The sequence below is a fragment of the Anabrus simplex genome, chromosome 7 (genome assembly GCF_040414725.1).
Source record: "Anabrus simplex isolate iqAnaSimp1 chromosome 7, ASM4041472v1, whole genome shotgun sequence".
Classification (NCBI taxonomy): domain Eukaryota; kingdom Metazoa; phylum Arthropoda; class Insecta; order Orthoptera; family Tettigoniidae; genus Anabrus; species Anabrus simplex.
The window spans coordinates 278,569,789-278,593,237 of record NC_090271.1 but is presented as its reverse complement, the minus strand read 5'-3'; the positions used below and the strand labels follow the sequence as shown (position 1 = coordinate 278,593,237).

Here is a 23,449-nt window from a genome sequence, read left to right as displayed (position 1 = left end):
AACTCAGGAGATACTAGACCTGATTGATGAACGACGAAAATACAAGGATGCTAGAAATGAAGAGGGCAGAAAAGAATGTTGGCAATCAAAGACTGAAGTGGATAGAAAGAGTGCAAGGTACCTAAGGAAGAATGGCTGAAGGAGAAGTGCAAGTTTGTCGAAGGTTGTACGGTCCTAGGAAAGGTAGATGCTGTATACAGGAAAATCAAGGAAACCTTTGGAGAAAGGAAATCTAGGTGTATGAATATTAAGAGTTCAGATGAAAGCCACTTCTGGGGAAAGAAGACAAAGCAGAAAGGTGGCAGGAACATATCCAACAGTTACATCAAGATAAAGAAGTAGATGATTTGATTCTGGAACAAAAAGAGGCTGTTGATGGAGATGAAATGGGAGACCCAGAGACAGGAGAAGTACCATCTTATTTTCGACAGAATGTTGTTATATCTATTTCCAAGAAAGCCGGTGCTGACAAGTGTGAAAACTACCACACCATTAGTTTAGTATCTCATGCCTGCAAAATTTTAACATGTATTATTTACAGAAGAATGGAAAGACAAGTTGAGAAGAAATGTAGGAAAACATGAAGCAATCCTGACTTTATGTCTGATGTTAGGGGTTCAAATTAAGAAGGACAAGCCCACGTACATGGCATTCATAGATCTAGAAAAGACATTCGATAATGTTGATTGGACCAAGCTACTTGAAATTCGGAAGGTGATTGGGACCAGGTACCGAGAACGAAGAATTATCTACAATCTGTATGAAAATCACTCTGCAGTGATAAGAATAGAGGGCTTTGGAAAAGAAGCAGCAATCTAGAAAGGAGTGAGGCAAGGCTGCAGTTTGTCCCCTCTCCTTTTCATTGTTTACATAGAACAGGTTATAAAGGAAATCAAAGAGGAATTCGAAAAGGGAATCTCAATCCAAGGAGAGGAAATCGAAACCTTCAGATTTGCCGATATTGTTATTTTATCTGAGACTGCTGAAGATCTCGAGAAGCTGCTGAATGGTATGGATGAAGTCTTGGGTAAGGAGTACAAGATGAAAATCAATAAGTCTAAAACAAAAGTAATGGAGTGCAGTCGAACGAAGGCAGGTGATGTAGGAAATATTAGATTAGGAAACGTAGTCTAAAAGGAAGGAGATGAATATTGTTACTTGGGAGGTAAAATAACTAACGATGGCAGAAGTAAGGAGGACATAAAATGTAGACTAGCACAAGCAAGGAAGAGCTTTCTTAAGAAAAGAAATTTGCTCACTTCAGTCATTGATATAGGAATTAGAAATAAGTTTTTGAAGACTTTCGTGTGGAGCGTGGCATTGTATGGAAGTGAAACATGGATGATAACTAGCTCAGAAAGAAGGAGAATAGAAGCTTTTGAAATGTGGTGTTACAGAAGAATGCTGAAGGTGAGATGGACAGATCGAATCACGAATGAAGAGATACTGAATCGAATTGGTGAGAGGAGATCGATTTGGCTAAATTTGACGAGAAGGAGAGATAGAATGATAGGTCACATCTTAAGACATCCAGGACTTGTTCAGTTAGTTTTTGAAGGAAGTGTAGGTGGTAAGAACGGTAGCGGTGACCAAGATATGAATATGACAAGCAGATTAGAACAGATGTAGGATGCAGTAGTTATGTAGAAATGAAAAGGTTAGCACATGGAGAGCTGCAGCAAACCAGTCTATGAACTGATGACTCAAACAACAACAACAACAACAACAACAACATGAGATACATCAGGAACATAATGAAACAGTATTTTGACAGGTTCATTAATGAACCTTACAAGTTGTGAGACAGGAAGGAAAGAAAAAGAGCAACAGAAAACAACATTCTGATTACATGGGCAGAATTTGAGTGAGCCCTTTATAAGATGAAAGGTGGTAAGTCAGCTGGAGTAGATGAATTACAGCTGTTATGATTAAAGCTGCCAGTATACCTTGGATATAATGGTTGTACAGAGTTCTTAGAAAGAGAATAGAAATTTTTGAAATGTGGTGTTACAGGAGAATGTTGAAGGTGAGATGGATAGATCGAATCACAAATGAAGAGATACTGATTCGATTTGGTGAGAGGAGATCGATTTGGCTGAATTTGAAGAGAAGAAAAGATAGACTTCAGTTGGTTTTTTAAGGAAGTGTCTGAGAGGTCACATACAATGACAGGTGTATGCACATATGAAAGTATGACATTGACACAATCCTGGAATGAAACATGTAGAGGTATGAGTTTTCGCATTAACGATAAACGCAAAAAAAGAAATTGAAGACGTTTTGAGATATCTTAAAGTACCGTATGATTCTGGTTAAGAAATCAGTGACTTAGTTTTCACAAATTACAGCAAAATTGGCACCGTCACTAAAATTGCTCAAGTCTGGGTAAAGCCAAGGATAAATTGTCCCCTCTTTTACATCCTGGGGCATGCAAAATTCCCTGTGCTTGCGGTAAGGTATACATTGGCCAAACATGCCGGTTGATTTTTACTCGTATCAAGGAACATGAACAAAATATTTGTCTCAACCAGCCAGACAAATTAGCAATAGCTGAGCACGTTCTATCATCAGGTCATGTTGTTGTGTTCCAAGATGCTCGAGCTCTTACGCACACTAGACCCTACAGTTCCAGGATTATACGGGAAGCGTGGAAATACGTAGAAATCCTAACAATTTCAACAGGGACACTGGCTATCAATTAAGTAATACGTGGTTGCCAGCCCTTCTCTGTCCCTTCACTATTGTTATTTTGTTTTGGTGTTTTCCTAATTCATACGTTCCTCATCGCCAGAGGTTTCATTGCAGGCTTGTGTCAGTGTCATACTTTCATGTGTGCGTACACCTGTTATGTGACCCTCTCAGACTGATTCTGATGGTTCTGTCAGCTTCCGCTTCAAACGCAAGCGCTGTACCACTTCCAAGGAGCCATCTGGTGAGGAATGAACGTACCACTTCCACTTCTATTATAACGTCTAAATTCAAACCTCATTGTTTGAGAAGCCTTTCTCGTGGACAGCCAAGATTTTCTTCTCAAGACGCAGAGCAAAGTTCTCTGTGAAACGTAAAGAATTTCACCTTATTTTCTTGACACAGCATAAGCACAAAAGCCTCTATCATGTCTATAAGTACGGACCGTGAAAGCTTCAGTAGCAACATTAAAAACCTCTATGGGGAGGATACTTGTAAGAAGGCTTCAAAATTCAGCAAATTAAGGAGCATTCTTCTTTATGCTTTCTGCTGAGATGTCGGGACCATAACATCATTCCCAACTCTGTGAAGCTGAAGCACACGTTAAATACTCCGAAGGCCAGGATAATATATCAACGCGCTAGCAAGGCTCTTGTGATCCAGAGAGTGCATTACACTCGTAAGGAACTGGACTCAGTCTCCCGAGAGTTGTTTTGTTTTTACCTGTTATTAAGCAACACTCTTTCGCTGGAATTGTGGTTGTCTTCAACCGAATTACTGCTATACAGGCTGAATGCAAATTCAACCAGGTGTTATTCAGACAGAAATCTAAGTTCCTCTGACTAGCTCGGAAACAAGTGGTTTCTCGCACGAACCCGTATGCTATTAAAACTGTCGTCAATTTTCCAACAAATCCTTGGACGAGAACCGAACGGCAGTTCTAGCTATGGTTCTTAATTTTGCTGTCGCTCCCTCTAAAATTCCCACTGAGGAGTTAATTACTTCCGTTGAGGCAGCCATCCACAAACTACCTACAGATGAGGCTGAGGAGTTAAGACAGAAATTTGTGAGAATCATAAGGTCCGCTGTTGTACCTGCGCCCAGTTTAACAAGAGGCAAGAGGAGAGCTCTGAAGGAACTTAGAGATGATTCTGAACTCAACATTCTCTCAGCTGATAAGGGTAATGTGACAGTGGTTATGGACACTGATGAGTATAAGAATAAGATCTCGGCTATATTGTCGGAGCCTGTTTACAGGCTGAGCTCACGTGACCCTACCACTCGTGTGTCCAATGCCACTGTGAAGCTCTTAAGGCAATCTTCAATTCCAAAAGAGGAGGCTAAATATCTGTCCGTGGGGGACGCAAGGCCGCCTAGATTATATGGACTTCTAACATCCATAAAGATGATGTTCCCCTCAGACCTATTGTTAGTGCGATAGGTTCTCTTATGTATGCTCTGGCTAAATACCTAAGCAGAGACTCTCGGTATTTCGTCAACAAATTGTCATTACATGTAATAAATATAATTTTTGGTCCGTATTGATGATATCTGATTAGAATAATAACAGTAAGTTATTTATTAAATTGACCACCTAATCAGTAAAATAAGTCATTGTCTTGGATGATTTACATTGATCTATTAACTAAAAGTGGTACATGTTTTGCCTAGTATAAGGCATCATCAGCCACCAGCTATTGTCTTAACCTCGGAATAAAAATAGCACTTGATTAACATATAATAAGATGAAATTAATTTAAAAAATCTTGAAGAGACTTAAACTAAAATTAACATTAAAAATAACAATGTTGGTTTAAAAAATTTGTTTTACAATGTGAAGAATTACAAAGGTGAAAGTAATAAAATTATTGACATTAAAAGGCTTCTGTTACAAGTAAAATGAACAAAGCAACAGATTGTGATGAACAAGCAATCTTACTACACAATCACTCGGCTGGGTTTTGCTTCCTATGTCACGATGAAAAGGACTGCTGAAGATTGTGGGATGTGGCTGCAGTGACAAGGGTTAGCCTTTAGACAATGGATGGATGGAACAAGTAGATAGTTAAAAGTTAAAAAAGAATACGTAAATTGCTCCATTGAAATGAAATCGGGTAAATATGGTGCCTTATTCTGGAGATGGCATAAGGAGCTTATAATAGCTTAATATTTAGGATAAAAGTCACTCTTAGTGGTAGTTTAATTTAAATCCAAAGTTGAAGTTGGTTAATTTTATGTTTTTTCTTGAAGCAGTTGAAAAGATAAATGAAATCACACACAACATATTTTCTTCAACTCACCTCATATTTAACCAAATTAACATCGCAACTATTGAAGGGGTAAGTAATTTTCACACATATAATTTTTTCTTCGTTCTCTCCTTCTCCTTTAATTTTATTCCTTAACATTTCATTCTCCTCACCACAAGCTCTACTCAACCTCGCACATTTTCCTTTCGACTTTTAATACAATAAACTACGACCACGTCTACCAGCTAATTATAAATATAGCTATGTTTTCTGACTAGTACCTGTCCTCGCTCCTAAGTGCTTCAAGAAGTTTGTCGTCTTATTTTTTCATATAAGGTTAACAACTTCAACAGACAAACAACTTTGGATTTTACCTCATCTTTAACCAAATTAACATAACAACTGTCGATGGGACATAACACCATAAGCTTTACTCAACCTCGCACATTTTCCTTTCGACTTTTAATACAAGATTCTACAACCACATCTACCAGCTAATTATAAAAAAATAGCTAAGTTTCTGACGAGTACTTGTCCTCGCTCCTAAGTGCTTCAAGAAGTTTGTCGTCTTATCTTTTCATATAAAATTAACAACTTCAACTTTGGATTTAAATTTAACTACCACTAAGAGTGACTTTTATCCTAAATATTAAGCTATTATAAGCTCCTTATGCCATCTCCAGAATAAGGCACCGTATTTACCAGATTTCATTTCAACGCAGCAATTTACCTACTATGTTCTACTTGCTAGTCATTTTATACACATTTGTATGTAAAACAGTATCCTCTTATTTATACTTTAGACCTTTGTTAAAAACTACGTATAAGAACTATCAGGATCCTGATCTATCTATCTTTCTTTTTTTCTTTCTTTCAGCTATGAGATTTTTAGGCTGATGATGCCCTCATTATGAGTGAAACATGTCCCTATATCTAATATGTTAAGAACTATTTCTTAAATTTAAATAAAAAACTTTTATGTATTGAACAGGTGGAATTTATAATCTAGTATTATTATTTGACTTTTCTTATGACATACCGTCTATTGTAAACGTACCCACACAAATGCTACCTTCATGCAGATTCTCACTATCATCCAGCACAAAAACTAGGCATTCTCACGACACCAAGAGTTTTATTATTTATAAATTTCATTTTCCGTATTGACAGATTCAAAGTATAGATAAGAAAAGTGTTTTTCCACCAATCGATACACAATTTATTTTAAATAGATTAAACTAGTACCGGTTTCGGCTCTTTAACGGCCATCATCACCTAGTACATGATTTGTTTCCAGCCATTAGACAATTCACAAGTTGTTATTGTATTAGACATCCAGATGTCTAATGGTTATGGAAATGTATACAGTAGCATGTAATTAAAATATCAGTAGTCAAGGTAAAAAGTTACAATAAGTTAGAACATGAGTATGTAGGACATATTAAAACATACGGGTCATAATATAAAACACTTAAAAAGTTTTAACACATTAAAATTTGGTAAGTATAGGTAGACACTTGTTAAAAATTTTTAGTTCATGTTACATAGGTTCCATTCTTCTATCTTCTGTGTAGTTCCTTTGCTTTTATGTTATGTTGATTTTAGCTGTGTATGGTAATCTTCGAGAAAGTTCTGAAGCTGGTATGCGTCATATTGATATGGACCTTTATCATGAAGACATTTTTTATATTGTGTACTAGTTTAATCTATTTAAAATAAATTGTGTATTGATTGGTGGAAAAACACTTTTCTTATCTATACTCACCAAGAGGGCGAGACGAATTTGTGAGACATCAAATATCCAGGTGGAGATGGACACACTCAGTCACGTTCAAGGGTAATGGTTACAGCGATTTGCAGATTCATAGAGCCCTGCACCGCAGGGGAATGACCAAGTAAAGCTCACAGAAGGAAGAAGTGAAGGGAACTGCCTACCTGCCTTACATACACAACACCACAGATCGAATTGTCAAGGTCCTCTGCAAACACAATATAAAAAACGTGTTTGGCACCGTCACTAAAATTGCTCACAGTCTGAGTAAAACCAAGGACAAATTGTCCCCACTTTTACATCGTGGGGTATACGAAATTTCCTGTACTTGCAGTAAGGTATACATTGGCCAAACATGCTGGTCCATTGGTACTCTTATCAAGGAACATGAATGAAATATTTGTCACAACCAGGCAGACAAATCAGCAATAGCTGAGCGCACTCTATCATCGGGTCATGACTGTCGTGTTCCAAGATGCTCGAGCTCTTACCCACACTAGACACTACAGGTCCAGGATTATACAGCAAGCTGTGGAAATACGTAGAAATCCTAACAATTACAACAGGAACACTGGCTATCTATTAAGTAATACATGGTTGCTAGCCATTAAGGATTTATGTAGTTCCCTTCCCTGTCCCTTCACTATTGTTATTTCGTTTCAGTGTTTTCCGAATTCGTATGTTCCTCATCGCCAGAGGTTTCATTCCAAGCTTGTGTCAATGCCATACTTTCATACGTGCATACACCTGTTATGTTATATGACCCTCTCAGAGTTATTCTCATGGTTCCGTCAGCTTCCGCCTTGAACGCTAGCGCTGTACCGCGTCCGGGGCGCCATCTGGTGACGAACGAACGTACCGCTTTCACTTCTATTATAACGTCTAAATTCAAACCTCATTTCTTGAGAAGCCTTTCTCGTGGACAGTCAATATTTTCTTCTGAAGGCGCAGAGCAAAGTTTTCTGCAAAACGTAAAGAATTTCACCTTGTTTTCTTGACACGGTACAAGCCCAAAATTTACCTTTAGCATGAGTGTAAAAAGGCTGATGATGCCCTTTTAAAGGGCGAAACATGTCCCTTTAGACCTTAGTTTAATAGGATGTAAGTCCTAACTTTGCAAATATCATTTGTATTGAATAGGTTGACTAATAAAATTTTAATAATATTAATTGACAAGCCCAAAAGCCGATACCATGTCTATAAGACAGAATAAGGATATCTCAATTCGACAGAAGTATCTCTTCATATTAAAATTCTATAAAATCCCTTCATGGTATGGCCATATAGGGTGAAAGCTATATAGAGTGAAAGGGCAATTTATTATTAATCTTGATTAGGGCTATATTACAGTTCTAAAAGATTACATAAGAAATAATGAATGTTTATCAATATTATTTCTTGTTATTTGTCCATCTTTCACATAAATAATTCACAAATCTCACGATTTAAACTTTTCATGAATAATTTTAGAAAGTGTTTAAAGCAAAATTAAAGCGATGGGGTCAGCCCTATTTTACAAAATAACGCAAAAAATTGTTTCCTTTTCACAAAATCAAACAAAAATTAATACGGAAAGATCATGCCTCTAGCAATATGGAGTGATAACCAAGAGCCAGAAGATTGGACAAAAAGGATGAGAGTTTATATCTTTAAGAAGGGGGAATGAGAGGAAGAGTGGAAATTAGAGGTACCGGTACCTAAGTCTTCTCGCCCATGGCTTTAAAATTGTGGAGAAGATCATTGATGCAGAACGCGAACAATTCTAGAGTCCATCATAGAAGAGCAACATGGGTGTAGGGCTGGCAGAAAAATATTTGGAAAGAGGAAAAGACGTATTTATTGAGTTTATGGACCTTGAAAAGACCTACAATACTGTCTCTAGATGAGCAATCTGGAAGAGTCTCAGAAAACTTGGAATACCTGAGTACCTCATCAGCAAAATTCAAGTGTTGTATACCATATGATAGAGATCTGTAGATAGAGATAGAGCTGCACCCATATAATTTCAACAGGGAAAATGGCTTCAAATTATAAAATACATGGAGAAATACAGAAATACATGCATAAGACCACCGTGGCACAGTACGACACACTCCAGAAACTGTCGGCAGAGGGCGGTGAGTCAGTCACTTCCCTCCCGACCACCACAGCACAGCGTGACGATCCCCGAGTGCAATTGGTTGGGGGCTGTGGATAATGTGGATAATGTGGTCGTGACTTCCATGTTCCTTGAAGAATTTCTATGTTTACTGTCAACAGCAGACCTTCACATGCTTTGTCCTGACGAAAGCCAATGAAACTTGGCAGAAAGCTCAGTTTATTATTGTAATAAATAAGTAGAAGCAATTAAATCAGGCCATGATTTTTCTATGGACCCCTTATCTCGTTCATGTGTTCATACTGAAATTATCAACTGGTTTTAAAATTGACTTAAACGTACAGTTTTTGTTGCAGAAGGTGGAGGCCTGGAAACTTTAGAAGTGAAAAAGAGGAATTTATATAGTTTGTGATATTAAAATCAGAGAGTGCTCCCAATTTTGAGAATTTCAATTTTTTTCAAAACCATGTCATGGACCTATCGTTACCTGCCATGAGCTGTATAAAGAAATAAATAGCACTGCTATTACTAGAATGAATGTGAACTAATGAAACAGTCTGAGACCATTTTGAAAGAAGCTTTAAGTGGTTTTCACATTAACACAGAAGCGCTTCATAAATTTTGACTAGGTAATGCCACACACTTGTGACGTAAAATGCTCAATAGTTTTGTTCCAGTACTGAGTCGCTTGGTAAAAAATCTTTCTCCCAATAGTTTCAAAATTATAAAAATGGCACAATAGTGAGCAGTGTGAAATTGGTTTACCTCAGGATCATGACATGATAGCATGCGCTGTTAGGTGTAATTCATTTTGTCTTCATGATGTTTATCGATACCTATAATAATATTTGTGGGAAAACGTGACTAGGTGCAAGAAAAATTGTGAAATAATGGGGAATTTTATTTAAAAATTCCAAAATGTCCCAACATTTGTATAATAAGAAGGCTCAAGCCTTCTAAAAATGGAAACAAGGAGAAAGAATGAGTCTAGGAGAATCAAAAAAGCCCAAAATGTTTGATTATGAGCGTAGAGTAGTCTATGTGCAATGTAAGAATGCTGAGATGGTAAGTGCCACAAGCCATACCCAAGTTCATCTACTGTTCGCATCTAGTGTCTGGAGATAGATAAGCCAAAGATGATTGCAATTGCAACTAGTGAGAGTCCACAACATTGACAAGAGGAGGGTCAGGTAAAAATAAGAAATCTCTAAATCTAAACACTGCACGTTTACTTATTTCTAACAAACGCCCAACACCTCTGTGACATATCTGTTGCCATGGCTTTGAAACATCCATTGTGCATTTTTTATCGACTACATGCCATTTACATCCATAAAATACTAATTAAAGGGTCTAGCTTAATAGAAAATGCAATATTGCCTACTAGGCAATCACTGGAAGAGGTCCAAGGATCCAGAAACACGGACTTTAGACACTACAGAGAATACCATGCTGAAAAAAATGCTTCAGAGCATCAAACACTGAAGATGTTATGAATATGTTACTTAGGTCATCAGATCTTGTTAACAGATTATGTTCCTCAACCATTTGCATGATCCGGTAGATAGTGGGTTCGAATCTCACTGTCGGCAGCACTGAAGATGGTTTTCTGTGGTTTCCCATTTTCACACCAGGCAAATGCTGGTGGCTGTACCATAACTAAGGCCACGGCCGCTTCCTTCCAACTCCTACGCTTTTCCTCTCCCATCGTCGCCATAGACCTATCCGTGTCGGTGCGACGTAAAGCCACTAGCAAAAAAACGTTTGCAAGAAAAACAAAAAACTCTTGAAGTGTTATGTTTTCTTAAAGAGGTACGTGGTGATAGTGACTCGGTTGAATCCTTTGTACTACGTGAGATTGGGATTCATCACATGATATAAGTGTTTGAGGTGCATAAACTCATGAGATGATGAATGTGGCAGTGTTTTGTATGACTGGTGCCGTATTTACTTTACTGAAAATGTTTATACATAAGCAAGTAGTTTATGCTTGCGAGTGGGATAATGTACAGGGTGTAACAATAAGGTGTGGGCAAACTTTCAGGATACATTCCTCACATGTAGAACAAAATATGTCATACAGACTCGCAGCAGGTTGATGTATCAGTGCTAACGGAGGGTACTGAACATTTTATGTAAGAAAAAATTTCATATGGTATGCTGGCATGTTCTGATCCTGTTTTCTTCGTATGATTAATGTACTATGTAGAGTTGTAGAATTAGTTCTAACATGGAAATAAAGTATTTCCAGACCCATGCCCATATAATTCTCCTACATATGAGGATGTGTTCTGAAAGTTTGGCCGTACCTTATTTTTACACCATGTATACCAGAGATAGAAATTAGAGTTAATGAGTACATAGTACCTTAATTTGTATAAATATTGCTGTATTTCACGTGTTCTTTTTCACTTTTAATCACCCGTCTTTGGGGTACTTCAGATCAATCACTAGATACTTGTGCTCTTTTTTCCTCCCAATAGTTCTTCATTCTATCTGATCTCCTCCTTTCCTCCTCTGATATCTGAATCAGTTTTCTGGTATTGATCTTAACTTGGAACATCTTACTTTTGTCTTTCGTCACGGTCTTGGCTGTACCATTCTTTAACATGACTTTGGTAATCTTAAGATCTTTCAGATCCTTTTCCTCTTCCTTAAACCAATTGGGTTTGGCCTTCTTTTTGTAAAAGATCTGTTTGATTAATCTGTCAGGATTCATTTGGAATATGTGTCTATAGAAATCAATCCTCCTTTTCCTCATGGTAACTGAGAATCTCTCCGACTTTACGTAGAGGGCTTCGTTTCTATAGAAAACTTGTTTGTTATTTTGGAATTTGGAACCCATCATCTTCCTCAAAATTTTCCTCTCCTCGATTTCCAATTTCTCCATTTGCCCTTTCTTCCCCATGACTAGTGTCTCTGCTGCATAGAGTGCTTCTCGCTTAATTACTGTGTTATCATGCAAGTGATGAGGAAGGATGAGGCGGAAGAGTAACACCTCGTTAAAAAACCTGGGTCCATATGGTTCCGGATGGTAGCACCCTGTAAGGGCCCCTGCTTTGGGTTACTAGATGAAACCTGGTCAACGGTCTCAAAGGCGGAAGAGGAATCTGATTCCCAACGGTGGAGAGAGCGGAAGAGCCTAGTGGTGTCACCATGAATTAAAAATCATATCAACATCCAAAAGCGACTGTTCCCAAATTGGGCGGCCTTTGCTCAGCGTATGTCTCCATGTAAGGGGAGGTTGTGAATAATCATCCGGGGTTAACAATCTCAGTTGTAAGAAAAGGTGGCTCGAAGTCACCCCCAGAACTCAAAAAGAATTATCAAGTGTGATGTGAAACTAATTTCATGTGTTGTTGTTATTATTATTATTATTATTGTTATTGTTATTATTATTATTATTATTATTATTATTATTATTATTATTATTATTATTATTATTATTATTATTATTATTATTATTATTATTTAAGAAAATATTTAATACATATTTGCAGACAACATTGAATTAAAATATTTTCCTGTTAGATTATAAATTCCGCTCACTGTGTTACGGTGCAGTGTTGTCCACATTTTTAGGCTGAGGCCCTTTTTTGGTAATGGGACAAGTAGACACTTCTTGAAGTCCACTGGTACTTCCCCAGTTTCATATAATCTTGTGTTCTAGTTTGTATAATGCATTCATAGAGTTGCTTCTTGCTGCTTTGATCAGTTCAGTTCAGCTGAAATATTGTCATTGCTTGGAGCTTTCACTTCTAGTCACTTGCAAATTGAATTCTTCACTCAGCATTTTATTTCCTTTATCTTCTTCACCTACTGCTTTAGGAGATTCCAGTATATTCGATGATACATTTCTTCCTCTGTACAGCCTTTCTAGATATTCCTTCCATTGTTCTCTTTTCTCATTCTGTTCATACATGAGCGTTCCATCTTCAGCCTCAATTGCCTCTACCCTGATTCCTTGTTTACCAAGGAAAGCCCTAACATTGGCATATACAGTTTATTTTTCCATACATCATCTGCTCTTTAACTTCTTTACACTTCTATTAAGAATGCTTCTTTTACCTGCTTACACTTCCTGTTCATTTCTTTTTTTACAGTCCTGTAATGTCTTCCACCTCCGTCTATTTTATTTTTCTTGAGATCCCTACGTAGATTTGTTTTTTCAGTTCCTTCTTTTGTGATCTATTCTTTCCTAGCTGGCTGTTTCTGCTTTCTAAGTATTTATTCTGTTTAAGTAGTTTTAAGGATTTTTTACCTGTTGATAAGTTGTTTTGTTCTTTTTATAGATTAACTTCAAAGGGAGAGTTTCTGCCTGTAATCCAGTATGATTTCTTGAATAATCGGCTTCGTGATTTAGTGAAGATCTCCAGCAGTAATTCAACTGTGAATATTTCTCTTATTTATGCTCCAGTTGGCATTGGAAAACTTAGGTAAAATTTCATTATGAAATTCAGATATTAAACCATGTTTGGGAGCTGTCTTAATTTGGAAGAAGGATGTTATTGTCACTTCTTCATAAAATTCATTTATAACTGCTCTGAAACAATGACAAAGAAAGTATAAGACTGTAGTGATAGAAATTCTGTCATTAATTAAAGAGTGCATGGATCTGATAGTTTATAATAAGACGATTCTGTTGTGATGCACAGGTTTCAAATTATTCTTTGGTGTTTTATTTTAAAACTTAACTTCTTTAGTGATTGATGCTGTGATTGAATGTTTTACCTGCTCATTGCCGATCTTGATATGATCTCTTCCTTTCGGTATAGAAGAAAGCAAGTATCAGGTTAATATTTTAAAAATTCTAACAGGAATACAAAGCCTTTAAAACGTTGCTGAAACAATCTTCATAGCGACTCCCTTTACAGTCCACAGAGTGAGTTAGCGGTTCTTGGACTTTCACATGGCTGCCACTGATATTTACCTTATTTTTCACTGTATCAGGAAAGGACATGGAACAGAAAGTCACCATGAGAAATATTCGTGTTAAACCAACCATAAGAGAGACACATAGATTTTTATTCTTTAAGCCCCCTCTGAAGCACCCCATCCTGGTGAAAGTTTTGAACAACAACTTATAGCTAAGATCCTACTTGATCGGTAATACAGTAGAAGTCCATTATAGCGAGAATTCATAACAGCGAAAAATTTACTCGCTATAATGGATTGTCGTTATATCCAATTTTTGTATAAAAGTCGGAAAACCCTTCATGCACATTAAAATCGGTATGAAACGGCAATCATTTTGTTCAAAACTTGTGTTTCCGCAGATGATGTTCACACTACGGCTTACTTGTTTGTTATTTTTCGTAATCCGATACAACGTGAAAGTGTATGTTCAATTTCATTCTGAAAAAGAATATAGTACCGTATTTCTCCGAATCCAAGATGAACTCCACTTTTCCTTTCAAAAAATTTAAATCAGGCTCAAAAAGAAGTTTCTAAAATCATATGAATGCCTTGGTGTACATTAGGCCTACGCATTTTTAGACACCGGACATTGGCTTTCGTCACGCCGTTTTTTTTTTTTTTTTGTGGCTGCACAATTATTCTTTATTTTCGCGGGTTTAAGGACCATTAACTTAACATTGGCATCATAATACCAAAAAGAACTCGTTGAAAATTTTCCGGCAATACCTATTCCATGCATCTCTACAATACAACGATCCATCAGGAATATTCTTGCTGTCTATAAAACTGTTATTTTTACGCAGCGTCAGATATAACCAGCTACCACTACATGCACGTCTCGCTTGTCAGGTTCGGCCAAATTCAGCAGCTAGCGATGTGTAGGCCTAATCGCGAACGCTGAAAGTCAACGAACGAGTTTATTGCGCCACGGTATGGCCCTTCCGCCCTTGCGTTTTTTGTGCACATACCTCACAATTTCATCTTCGACTTCTTTAAAGCGTCCTTATTGCGGACCACTGAATGCATTTTTTGTAGAGTACGCATTTTTTTAGCTCTTTGTTTTCACGCTAACGCCAAATACTGGCTTTAGTTAGGCCTATGCCGTATTTTCTTGCGGCTGCACAATTATTTTACATTTTCGAGTGTTTAATAAACATCAACTTAAAATTAGCATCATAATATCGACTAGAACCCGTTGAAAATTTGCCGGCAATACCTTTTCCACGTATCTTTACAATACGACTATCCATCACGAAAATATTCCTGATATCTATAAACCTTAATTTTACTAAGCGTCAAGTACAATAGACGTGTTATGACTCTGCCACTGAGTAGCCATGGCTTTTCTAAGAATTCAAAGAGTCTCATGTTTTGATGCCATTCTGCAGGTTTGAGAAACACACAGGCACTGCACAACCGGTTGTCGCGGCTAGCGATGTGTAGTAAAGAGGCGGTCGTCTATTGTTAACGAGTTCTGTGCGCGTGTGAAAAGCAGCAGCGTGGTTACCGCTGTAGTTGCCAGTGGTATTAATTAACTTACTGTTAGGCCACGAATGCAACAACCCTTGAGTTCTCGCATGAGATTCTGAGAAAAAAAGTCTTGGATTCGGAAAAATACGGTATCACTCCAGAGATTTCTGTGGCAAACACCTCAGCTTTCTTCTTCAAACAGGGTCACCTAACCTAACCGTATATGTAGCCTATCATGAAAACATATTTGAAACGCATGTAGAGAAATAACCTCCACGCGAAAAATTTACATGTAAATAGCCGTAACTAGACGCGAGAAGATATGAAATATCCACTGAAATCAGTGATGTACTCTGCCATATCTTGAGGCGTATCACATTCTTACTTAATTTCCGTATAGTACATTAAAATGAAGATATCGTTTACTTCATTATTTATAACGAGTTGACAACTGCTATTGGCCACGTTATTTACGCATTTATTACGAAAACGTGTTATCCTCTTTCATTTCGAATTTTCTTTAGAGAACAGCAGTCGATGGGTGTTACTAATCAACTCCAACATCGCCTTTAAATGTCAACGAGAGAGATCGCAAATGCACAAAGTGAGAGAACTATACCGTACCGAAGATGATCGATCGCATTTTGTTGCAAACGTTTCAGTTTTCTTATTCAAACAGCGTCACGTATCCTAACCGTACTATACGTATGATGAAAACACACTTCAAGCGCCAGTAGAGAAACTATAACTTTCTCGCTATAAATTTTCATAATAGCCTTTCCGTAATTTAACCAGACGCGACAAAATATAAACTAACGTCTGAAATCAATTAAGCACTCTGCCATATCTCGAGGTTTATCCCATTCTTACTTAATTGCAGTATTTAGCCTCAAAATTAAGCGGTAGTTTAGTCAGCCTTAATTTTTAACGAGTTAACAACCGTTATCGGACACGTTATTTACGCATTTATTACGAAAATATGTTCTCTTTCATTTCGAATTTTCTTTACGGAACAGCTGTCGGTGGGTATTACTAATCGACTCCAACATCGCCTTCGAATGTAGACGAGATAAATCGCTAGTGCACATAGCGAGGAAACGATGCCGAAGGTAATCTATCGCATGCAATATCATCGCTGAGGTGTATAAATATTGGTAACGGAAAAAATCGTGCGCGCCTAATCGCTCGCATTAACGGATGCGCCCATGATAGGGTTCTCGCTGTAACCGAAGAACGATACACAGTTTAATATAGGAATTTTGAAGGGACAGAAAAAAGTCGTCGCTATAACGGAGTTCTCATTACATGCCGTACTCGCTATAGCGGACTTCGACTGTACCAAGTTTCACTAAAATTCACCCATCCATTTTCCCCTGATGCTGTAACAGACACAGGCAAATATTAAACTGAACTTGACATAGGTCATTAAAATTCTATCAGTATTCTGAATACAGTACTAACAGAGTGGAATGTCATGGTTTAAAGCAATACTATCATATGAAATGCTCGATCAAATGAAAAAAGGCACATTTACTCACTTTTAACGAACAATACAGGATACTGTGCCGGTGTGATGCATGCGGTTGTCACATGACACGTGCTATGAACTAAGTTGTTTACAGTATGTCTGTTTGGTGGTCAGGGGTACGCTGTTTATCACCCTTTGCCTGTTTCAGTGTACAACAGACACCCGGGATCTTTGAGAGAGTGCAGCAGAACTGCTTGCGCCGTTGCAATACATGCATTGAGATTGGTGGTTATCACTTTGAACAATTACTATAGCTACATTGTTGTTATGCAGTGTACATGGTGTATGTCCATAAAACAATATATATGCATTTCCGACCATTGGTTCCCTATCTCAATATACAGTAATTGGTTGTGGACCCACTATCACCTGTTTCAATTTGATCCAAAAGGTTTGAGACACCCTGTATGTATATTGTACCCGTCCAATTGGTGCTTTATAAGCGTAAATTAAGGTTTGATTTGTTTCACGTACAATTATACACAAGTACGCGCGGATGGGGCATCAGCTGGTTGACAGGCCGTTCCGTTGCAGGCCGAGCGGAACTGGGTCAAGCAGTCAAAGACCTGGGCTACGTCACAGCGGAGAACATGTCATGCAGTAAGAGTTGAAGAAGGGGGCGAGAGAATTCTAGAATTATCTTCACCTTATATGGAAGGACGAATAAAGTTAAAGTATTGCTTTCAACCAATAAGAAACTGAAGGTTACATCACCTTTTCACTAATATGTTGGGCGAGAGAAGAAGACTATTACAGTGTATTACATTACAGTACAGATTACGGAACAGTACAAGATTATTTACATCACACTACAGGTATGACCGTACAAACTACGGAACAGTACGGATTACATTCTAGAACAGTATAGATTGAATTATGGTACAGCTATGACGGTACATCGTACTACAAGAAGGACATGACATTCATCTTTAGTGAAAACATCGAGGCGATAGGACAGTATTTTTCTGTGAGAACACAGTATTCTTCTAGATTTCGACTTCTGCAGATTCTAGAGTGTTCTATAAAGCGTCAAAAGGCAACGTGATCGGAGTAATAGATCTGGAAACTTCGAGTGTTTTCTATCTCGTTGGTGAACTTTATTCAAAATGGTTTTTACAAGTTTGTATTTGGTCTTCGAATTTGTGGAGATTTTATGAAGTGCCATAGAAATTATAACAGGGTAACAATTCAAGTCTTTAACAAAGCGTTGAGCTACATTGTACATTGTTGCGCCAGTTAAGTATTTTAATGCACAAAGTAGTGAAATACAACAGGTGGGCACATTTATAATATAAATTTTAGTTTCAGCCAATTACAAGAGCCGATTTTCCACCATGGATCAAAAAGCAGAATTTCTAAGGAAATTTCAAGAGATCATCAGTGTGAATCCATATTATCTGGCTACACCGAAGCCATGAACTACTAAGCCGAAGGTGTGGGAGCCAGCACAGTGAACCTGTACATCTACAATCCACCATAACTTAGAGAGGACCTGCAGCTCAAGTTCCTGATGCAGGGATCTACATTCAAAACCATGAGTCTTCTTTAAATAGTAACCTTTCTTTCTGTAGATTATTCAAAAGATTGTATTCTTGTGTAAAGTAAAATTTTTGCTCTTAGTTAGAGGAGTATTTATTTCATTTTGGTGCTGGTAGAGTAGAGCATGTATTTCAATGATTTATTGATTTATTGATTCATTGATTATTAATCCATTGATGGTGTATATGAGTTAGTCAAGATCTTCGAAGAAGAATCACTGGTATATCGGAGGCCGTAGTAGTAGTAGTAGTAGTAGTAGTAGTAGTAGTAGTAATAATAATAATAATAATAATAATAATAATAATAATAATAATAATAATAATAATAATAATAATAATGGAACACAACAACAACAATTAGAACCCAAATTATCGGAATTTCAAGCAGGATTCAGACCAAACAGGTCATGCCCAGAACAAATTTTCAACCTCAAAACCATACTTAAACTACGAGCCCTCAGACAAAAGCCTACGGTATGCACATTTGTAGATTTCAAAAAGGCATATGATTCGATAGACAGACCCTCACTATTCCAAATTCTAGAAGAGAGAGGACTAGATCCCAAAACCCTAGAACTCATAAGACAAACACTAACGGGCACAAAATCTAAAGTGAAATTTATGGGAGAAATTTCAGAACCCTTAGACATTCAAACAGGTGTGAGACAAGGTGATGGACTCTCTCCTATTCTGTTCAACGTCGTCCTAGACAAGGTTATGGAAGAATGGGAGAAGGAACTCAAGAAACTTGAATTTTGGAAACCGATCCGATTGGGCTTTCCCAAAAACAACCTCTATGTACCATACCTTGCATTTGCAGACGATCTGGCGATTTTAACAGAGGATGAGGAGACTGCCATTAAGCAGCTTGAGATACCTAAGGAATCTGCAGAAAAAGTGGGACTACAGATTTCATTTGAGAAAACTAAATTCTTCTGTTCAAAGACAGATATCACGAGCCTGAGAACAAAATACGGTAAAATCGACCGGGTCTCGTACTTTAAATACCTCTGAGAATTCATCGAACCGACAGGCCTTGAGAAGATCTCACAGCAAAACCGTCTCCAAAAAGTCAAGAAGGCATTAGGGTTAGTTCAAGACATCTACAACAAAAAATGCATGTCAAGACAGACAAAAATTCGGCATTACAACACAGTCATAAAACCAACAGTCCTTTACTCAAGTGAAACATTGTCACTTAACAGTAAACAAGAATTAGAAGAAATAAAAAAGCAAGAGAGGAAGATCATCAGGAAAATCCTAGGAGCAAGATATACCCAAGATGGTTACAGGCTACAATCAATCAAAACAACAGAAAAAGTTTCAAACATTGAAATTGACATTAAGAAAAGACGAATGAAATTCTTTGGACACCTCACAAGATTACCAGAAAATCGACTGTCAAAAAGAATATTAAATTATGTTAGCTCACTTAAGAATTCAACACCTTGGCTGGATGAACTTCGAAAGGACCTCAAAAACGCAAACATATGTGCAACAGACATTTTAGAAAGAGACATCTTCAGACACAAAGTCAACAAGTGGGAAGTTACATCAGAGCAACCAAAGCAAAAACAGTGCAGACCGAAATGGTCGGAAGAACGTAAACAAGCCTTCTCAGAGAGAATGAAAGCCTATTGGAAGAACAAGAAGAACCCAAAGAAAGCTTGATTGAGTTGTTTGCTTAACGTCTTCCATTATTGGGAGAATACGCTAATAATAATAATAATAATAATAATAATAATAATAATAATAATAGTTACGGAGTTTCGTGGATTTGCAGAGGTGAAAGAAGGTGCGGGGGTGAACAGGTCCCAAAATACGAAATTAAAGTTAAGATAAAATTTAGCAAGGTTATATTTTCTTTCCAAGATTAAGAAATAACAAGAATGGCAGGTACAGAGTAGCGAAGCAACCAATCGAGAATGTACAATTACAGAGTTACAGGATTTGGGCTCAGAGAGCCAGACACATAATTCTTGAGCAATAAGCCCAACCTTATGCTATACAAGATTCAACAAAGGGGCAGAAGACCCCAATCATGCCCAGGAGCTCTTGCTCCCAATTACACAGTAAAGCCTCCTCGAGGCACGCATAAACAAATTTTAAGAAAGAGCGACCCGCTCTTAAGTTCAAGCCTATCAAAGGCCACACCAAATTCCACCTTCAAGCTGTCCCCCAAGGACACATACACAGGGGTAAAAATACCCAACCTACTGAGGCCTATTCAGAGAAGAAACAGAAATATTACATGGCCTCTAAAATACCAACTTGAGCGGAGGCGTTCTTGCACTCCTAATATACTTTATTTAAAACCTACTTGGCACTAGGCCTCAAATGCAAGGGCTAATCCCATACTAAAGAGGTGACTTATAGAAGGAGACAATTTACATTACGTTAAGGAAGAAACGGTTGAGAAAATAAGTTCACCTCAATGCAATATGAGTGGGAGCTCGAGAGGGTTAAGCACACTCTATCCCAATATGTAGTTTAACAAGATAGAATTGATGCCAAGTGTCTTTACATTTTAGGGAAAAGTTACATGGTAAAACGCTTCGGACCTGCCCCGAGAGTTAAACTGCTGAGCTCGCAAGAAAAGAAGTTATTAAACGGCCATTACCTGGTGGTTGAACTGCTGCCCGACGAAAGAGGCGCTTCCCGCCCCCTGTTACGTACTTTACACACTGAAAGATGTTACTGAAGTGGCGCGGAGACCCGAAAATCAGCAGTTTATATACTCTCGCGGAAAGTTCGAGGTGTTTCAAGAATGAGAACACCCTCCCACAAGAATTTTATTGGCTAACCAAGAAAACCCCTACACAAGATGAAGAAGAAACACATTATTGGTGGAAAATTAATTCGAGAAATTCGGGATTGGTAAATTCAAAACAAGGGGAAAGAAAGGGTTAATATTGCCAACTTAAACAATGACTGAAAGAAATTTAACAAAGAACAAACTTATGAATTCAAAATTTCTCCAAAAACATAGTTCTTTCACTTCGCACTAGGGTGCACAATTGTAGTTCTTCAGTAGTGCCATCTGGAAGAGAATGTCCACACTTCTTACTACAGGCAAAACAAAAATACATCGAAAACGACCCAGTTCAGAAACTTCAAAATTTCCAAGTAGTGACATCTTCTGAGAAACTTGAAAATTAACACAGCAGATAAAGTTCAGGCTTCCTCCAGTAGGGGAGTTTCAACTGGTGCAAAGTTTGAATTAGCGACGTGGAGGTGTACCACCCGGTACAATAATAATAATAATAATAATAATAATAATGAAAGGTCTTGTAAAATATCAAGGTGATGATAAAAATTCATTATCCGACCTTAAAACAGTGATCCAACTAAAGTATTGATAGAGATTGAGATATCTTGAATATAAATCTGACCTTAAATGGATCTTATTTATTTATCAGCCACTGTGCATTTACTCGAGGTAGTGTATTTGAAAGTAATAGTTAGGGAGCGGATTTTTATGTGCTAAAAATGTTTAAAATATTTATTTTTTAAGTGCTGAAAAACTTTAAAGTATGTGATAACAAATTAAAATGATTTTCCTTTAAATATCACATAACTACTCGCGCTCAAGAAGTAAATAAGTATAACGTTTTGTATTAGAATATGGTGCTACCAAACATGCTCCTTAAGGCAAATTTTTAATATGCCAGAGTAGATATTATGAAAGGTTATTTTTTTAAAGGTAATGTTTTGTTTAAATATTGCAAAAGCAACCTATCATCTTTGAAAAAATGCTAGCAGTTCGTAATCTCCCATCACACACTGGAATATTAGTTGCTAGAAGTAGTCTCAGGATTTCAGTGAACAACAAAGGTCATCTCCAAATTGTCCATCACAAATGCATGCCGATTATCTCTAAAGAACACCTCATACTGCGAAAACGATTGCTCCACATCTCAGGAAGTCAGATGTGCATGGAAAGAGAGGAATGTCACCAACACTAACGCCATCAATTTTGCCAACATGAGCACCCTCTAATACTTTAGAAATTTGGCACATTCTTTGAAATCCTCGTTTTTTTCTGAACAAATTTTGATATTTGACCTTTAACAGTCCTTGTACCTGCGAAGCCGGGAGTGATTCTAATTTATTTTCAACAGCACACACTTCCTTCACTGTTTCGGACAACAGGTTAGTGGATTTTTCAAGTATGTCTATAGTTTTACACAAGAAGCTTAGATTGGCAGATATAAACGCCATATCATTTTGCAACCGAGGCACCATATCTGCTTTGTCCATATAGGCTATTGTTACGATGGGCTCGCCACACCCAAAGGCATTTTATACCTACTGCCAGGTTCAAAATTAGGCCGCCCCTAACATGGAGACAGGCGCCTTTCGTAGCCGCTCCTCTGGAGTACAGACACTACGGGTATGCCCCTTCCGCCATCTCCGCCGTACCGAAGTCCACCTTCTCCGCCGTAGATGCCGTTGAGGTCTTCATTCTTAACCCTGAGCTGGGACCTATACCAGATGTTACACACCGGGTCAGTGTGCTCTGGGACTCACATAGGCAGGGGCGCCACTCCCTGGGTAGGGCTGCCTCCGAAGAGGGTCCCTACCTACTACCTACAGGGGAATTACTCTAATATCCCATGTTGCTAAGATAATGGAAAGGATACTGGAAAGTAGAATAAGGTTGAGGGTTGAGAATCAGGTACAGGAAAATCAGTTTGGTTTCAGAAGTGGAAGGTCAACAATAGAGCCCATTTTCATTATGAGACAACTAATGGAAAAGCATTGGGAGTACGGGAATGATATGGTGATGACATTCATTGATATTGAAAAGGCATATGACAGTGTCCCTAGGACGAAAGTTTGGGACAGTCTGGTGCAAAAAGGAATTGGACAGGGATTAATAAAAATGATCATGGCATTGTATAAGGAATGTTGTAGTTGCGTGCAAACACAAGCTGGCAGGACAAGTTGGTTCAAAATAACTAGTGGGCTGAGACAGGGAAGTGTTCTATCACCAATCCTGTTTACAATAGTAATGGATGGCATCATGAGAACAGTAAAAGCAGCATATGGAGGAAGAGAAATGAACATGATGTTATTTGCAGATGATATTGTGATTTGGGGAGAAGACGACAGGAAGGTTCAAGAACAGTTGAATGTGGTGAATGGGAAGATTGAAGAATGTGGATTGAAAATAAGTGTAGAAAAAAG

General features: G+C 37.8%; 1 protein-coding gene across 3 annotated transcripts in view; it reads left to right on the top strand.

Annotated features, from left to right (window-relative positions):
* The window catches only part of LOC136877546 (lipid scramblase CLPTM1L), a 306,831-nt gene that overhangs the window by 60,599 nt on the left and 222,783 nt on the right, over positions 1-23,449 (top strand). For all 3 annotated transcript variants that reach the window (XM_067151673.2, XM_067151672.2, XM_068228675.1), the window contains one exon: positions 13,099-13,242. In XM_067151673.2, coding sequence (XP_067007774.2) covers positions 13,099-13,242 — 144 coding nt within the window. The remainder of the gene's footprint in view (positions 1-13,098; positions 13,243-23,449) is intronic.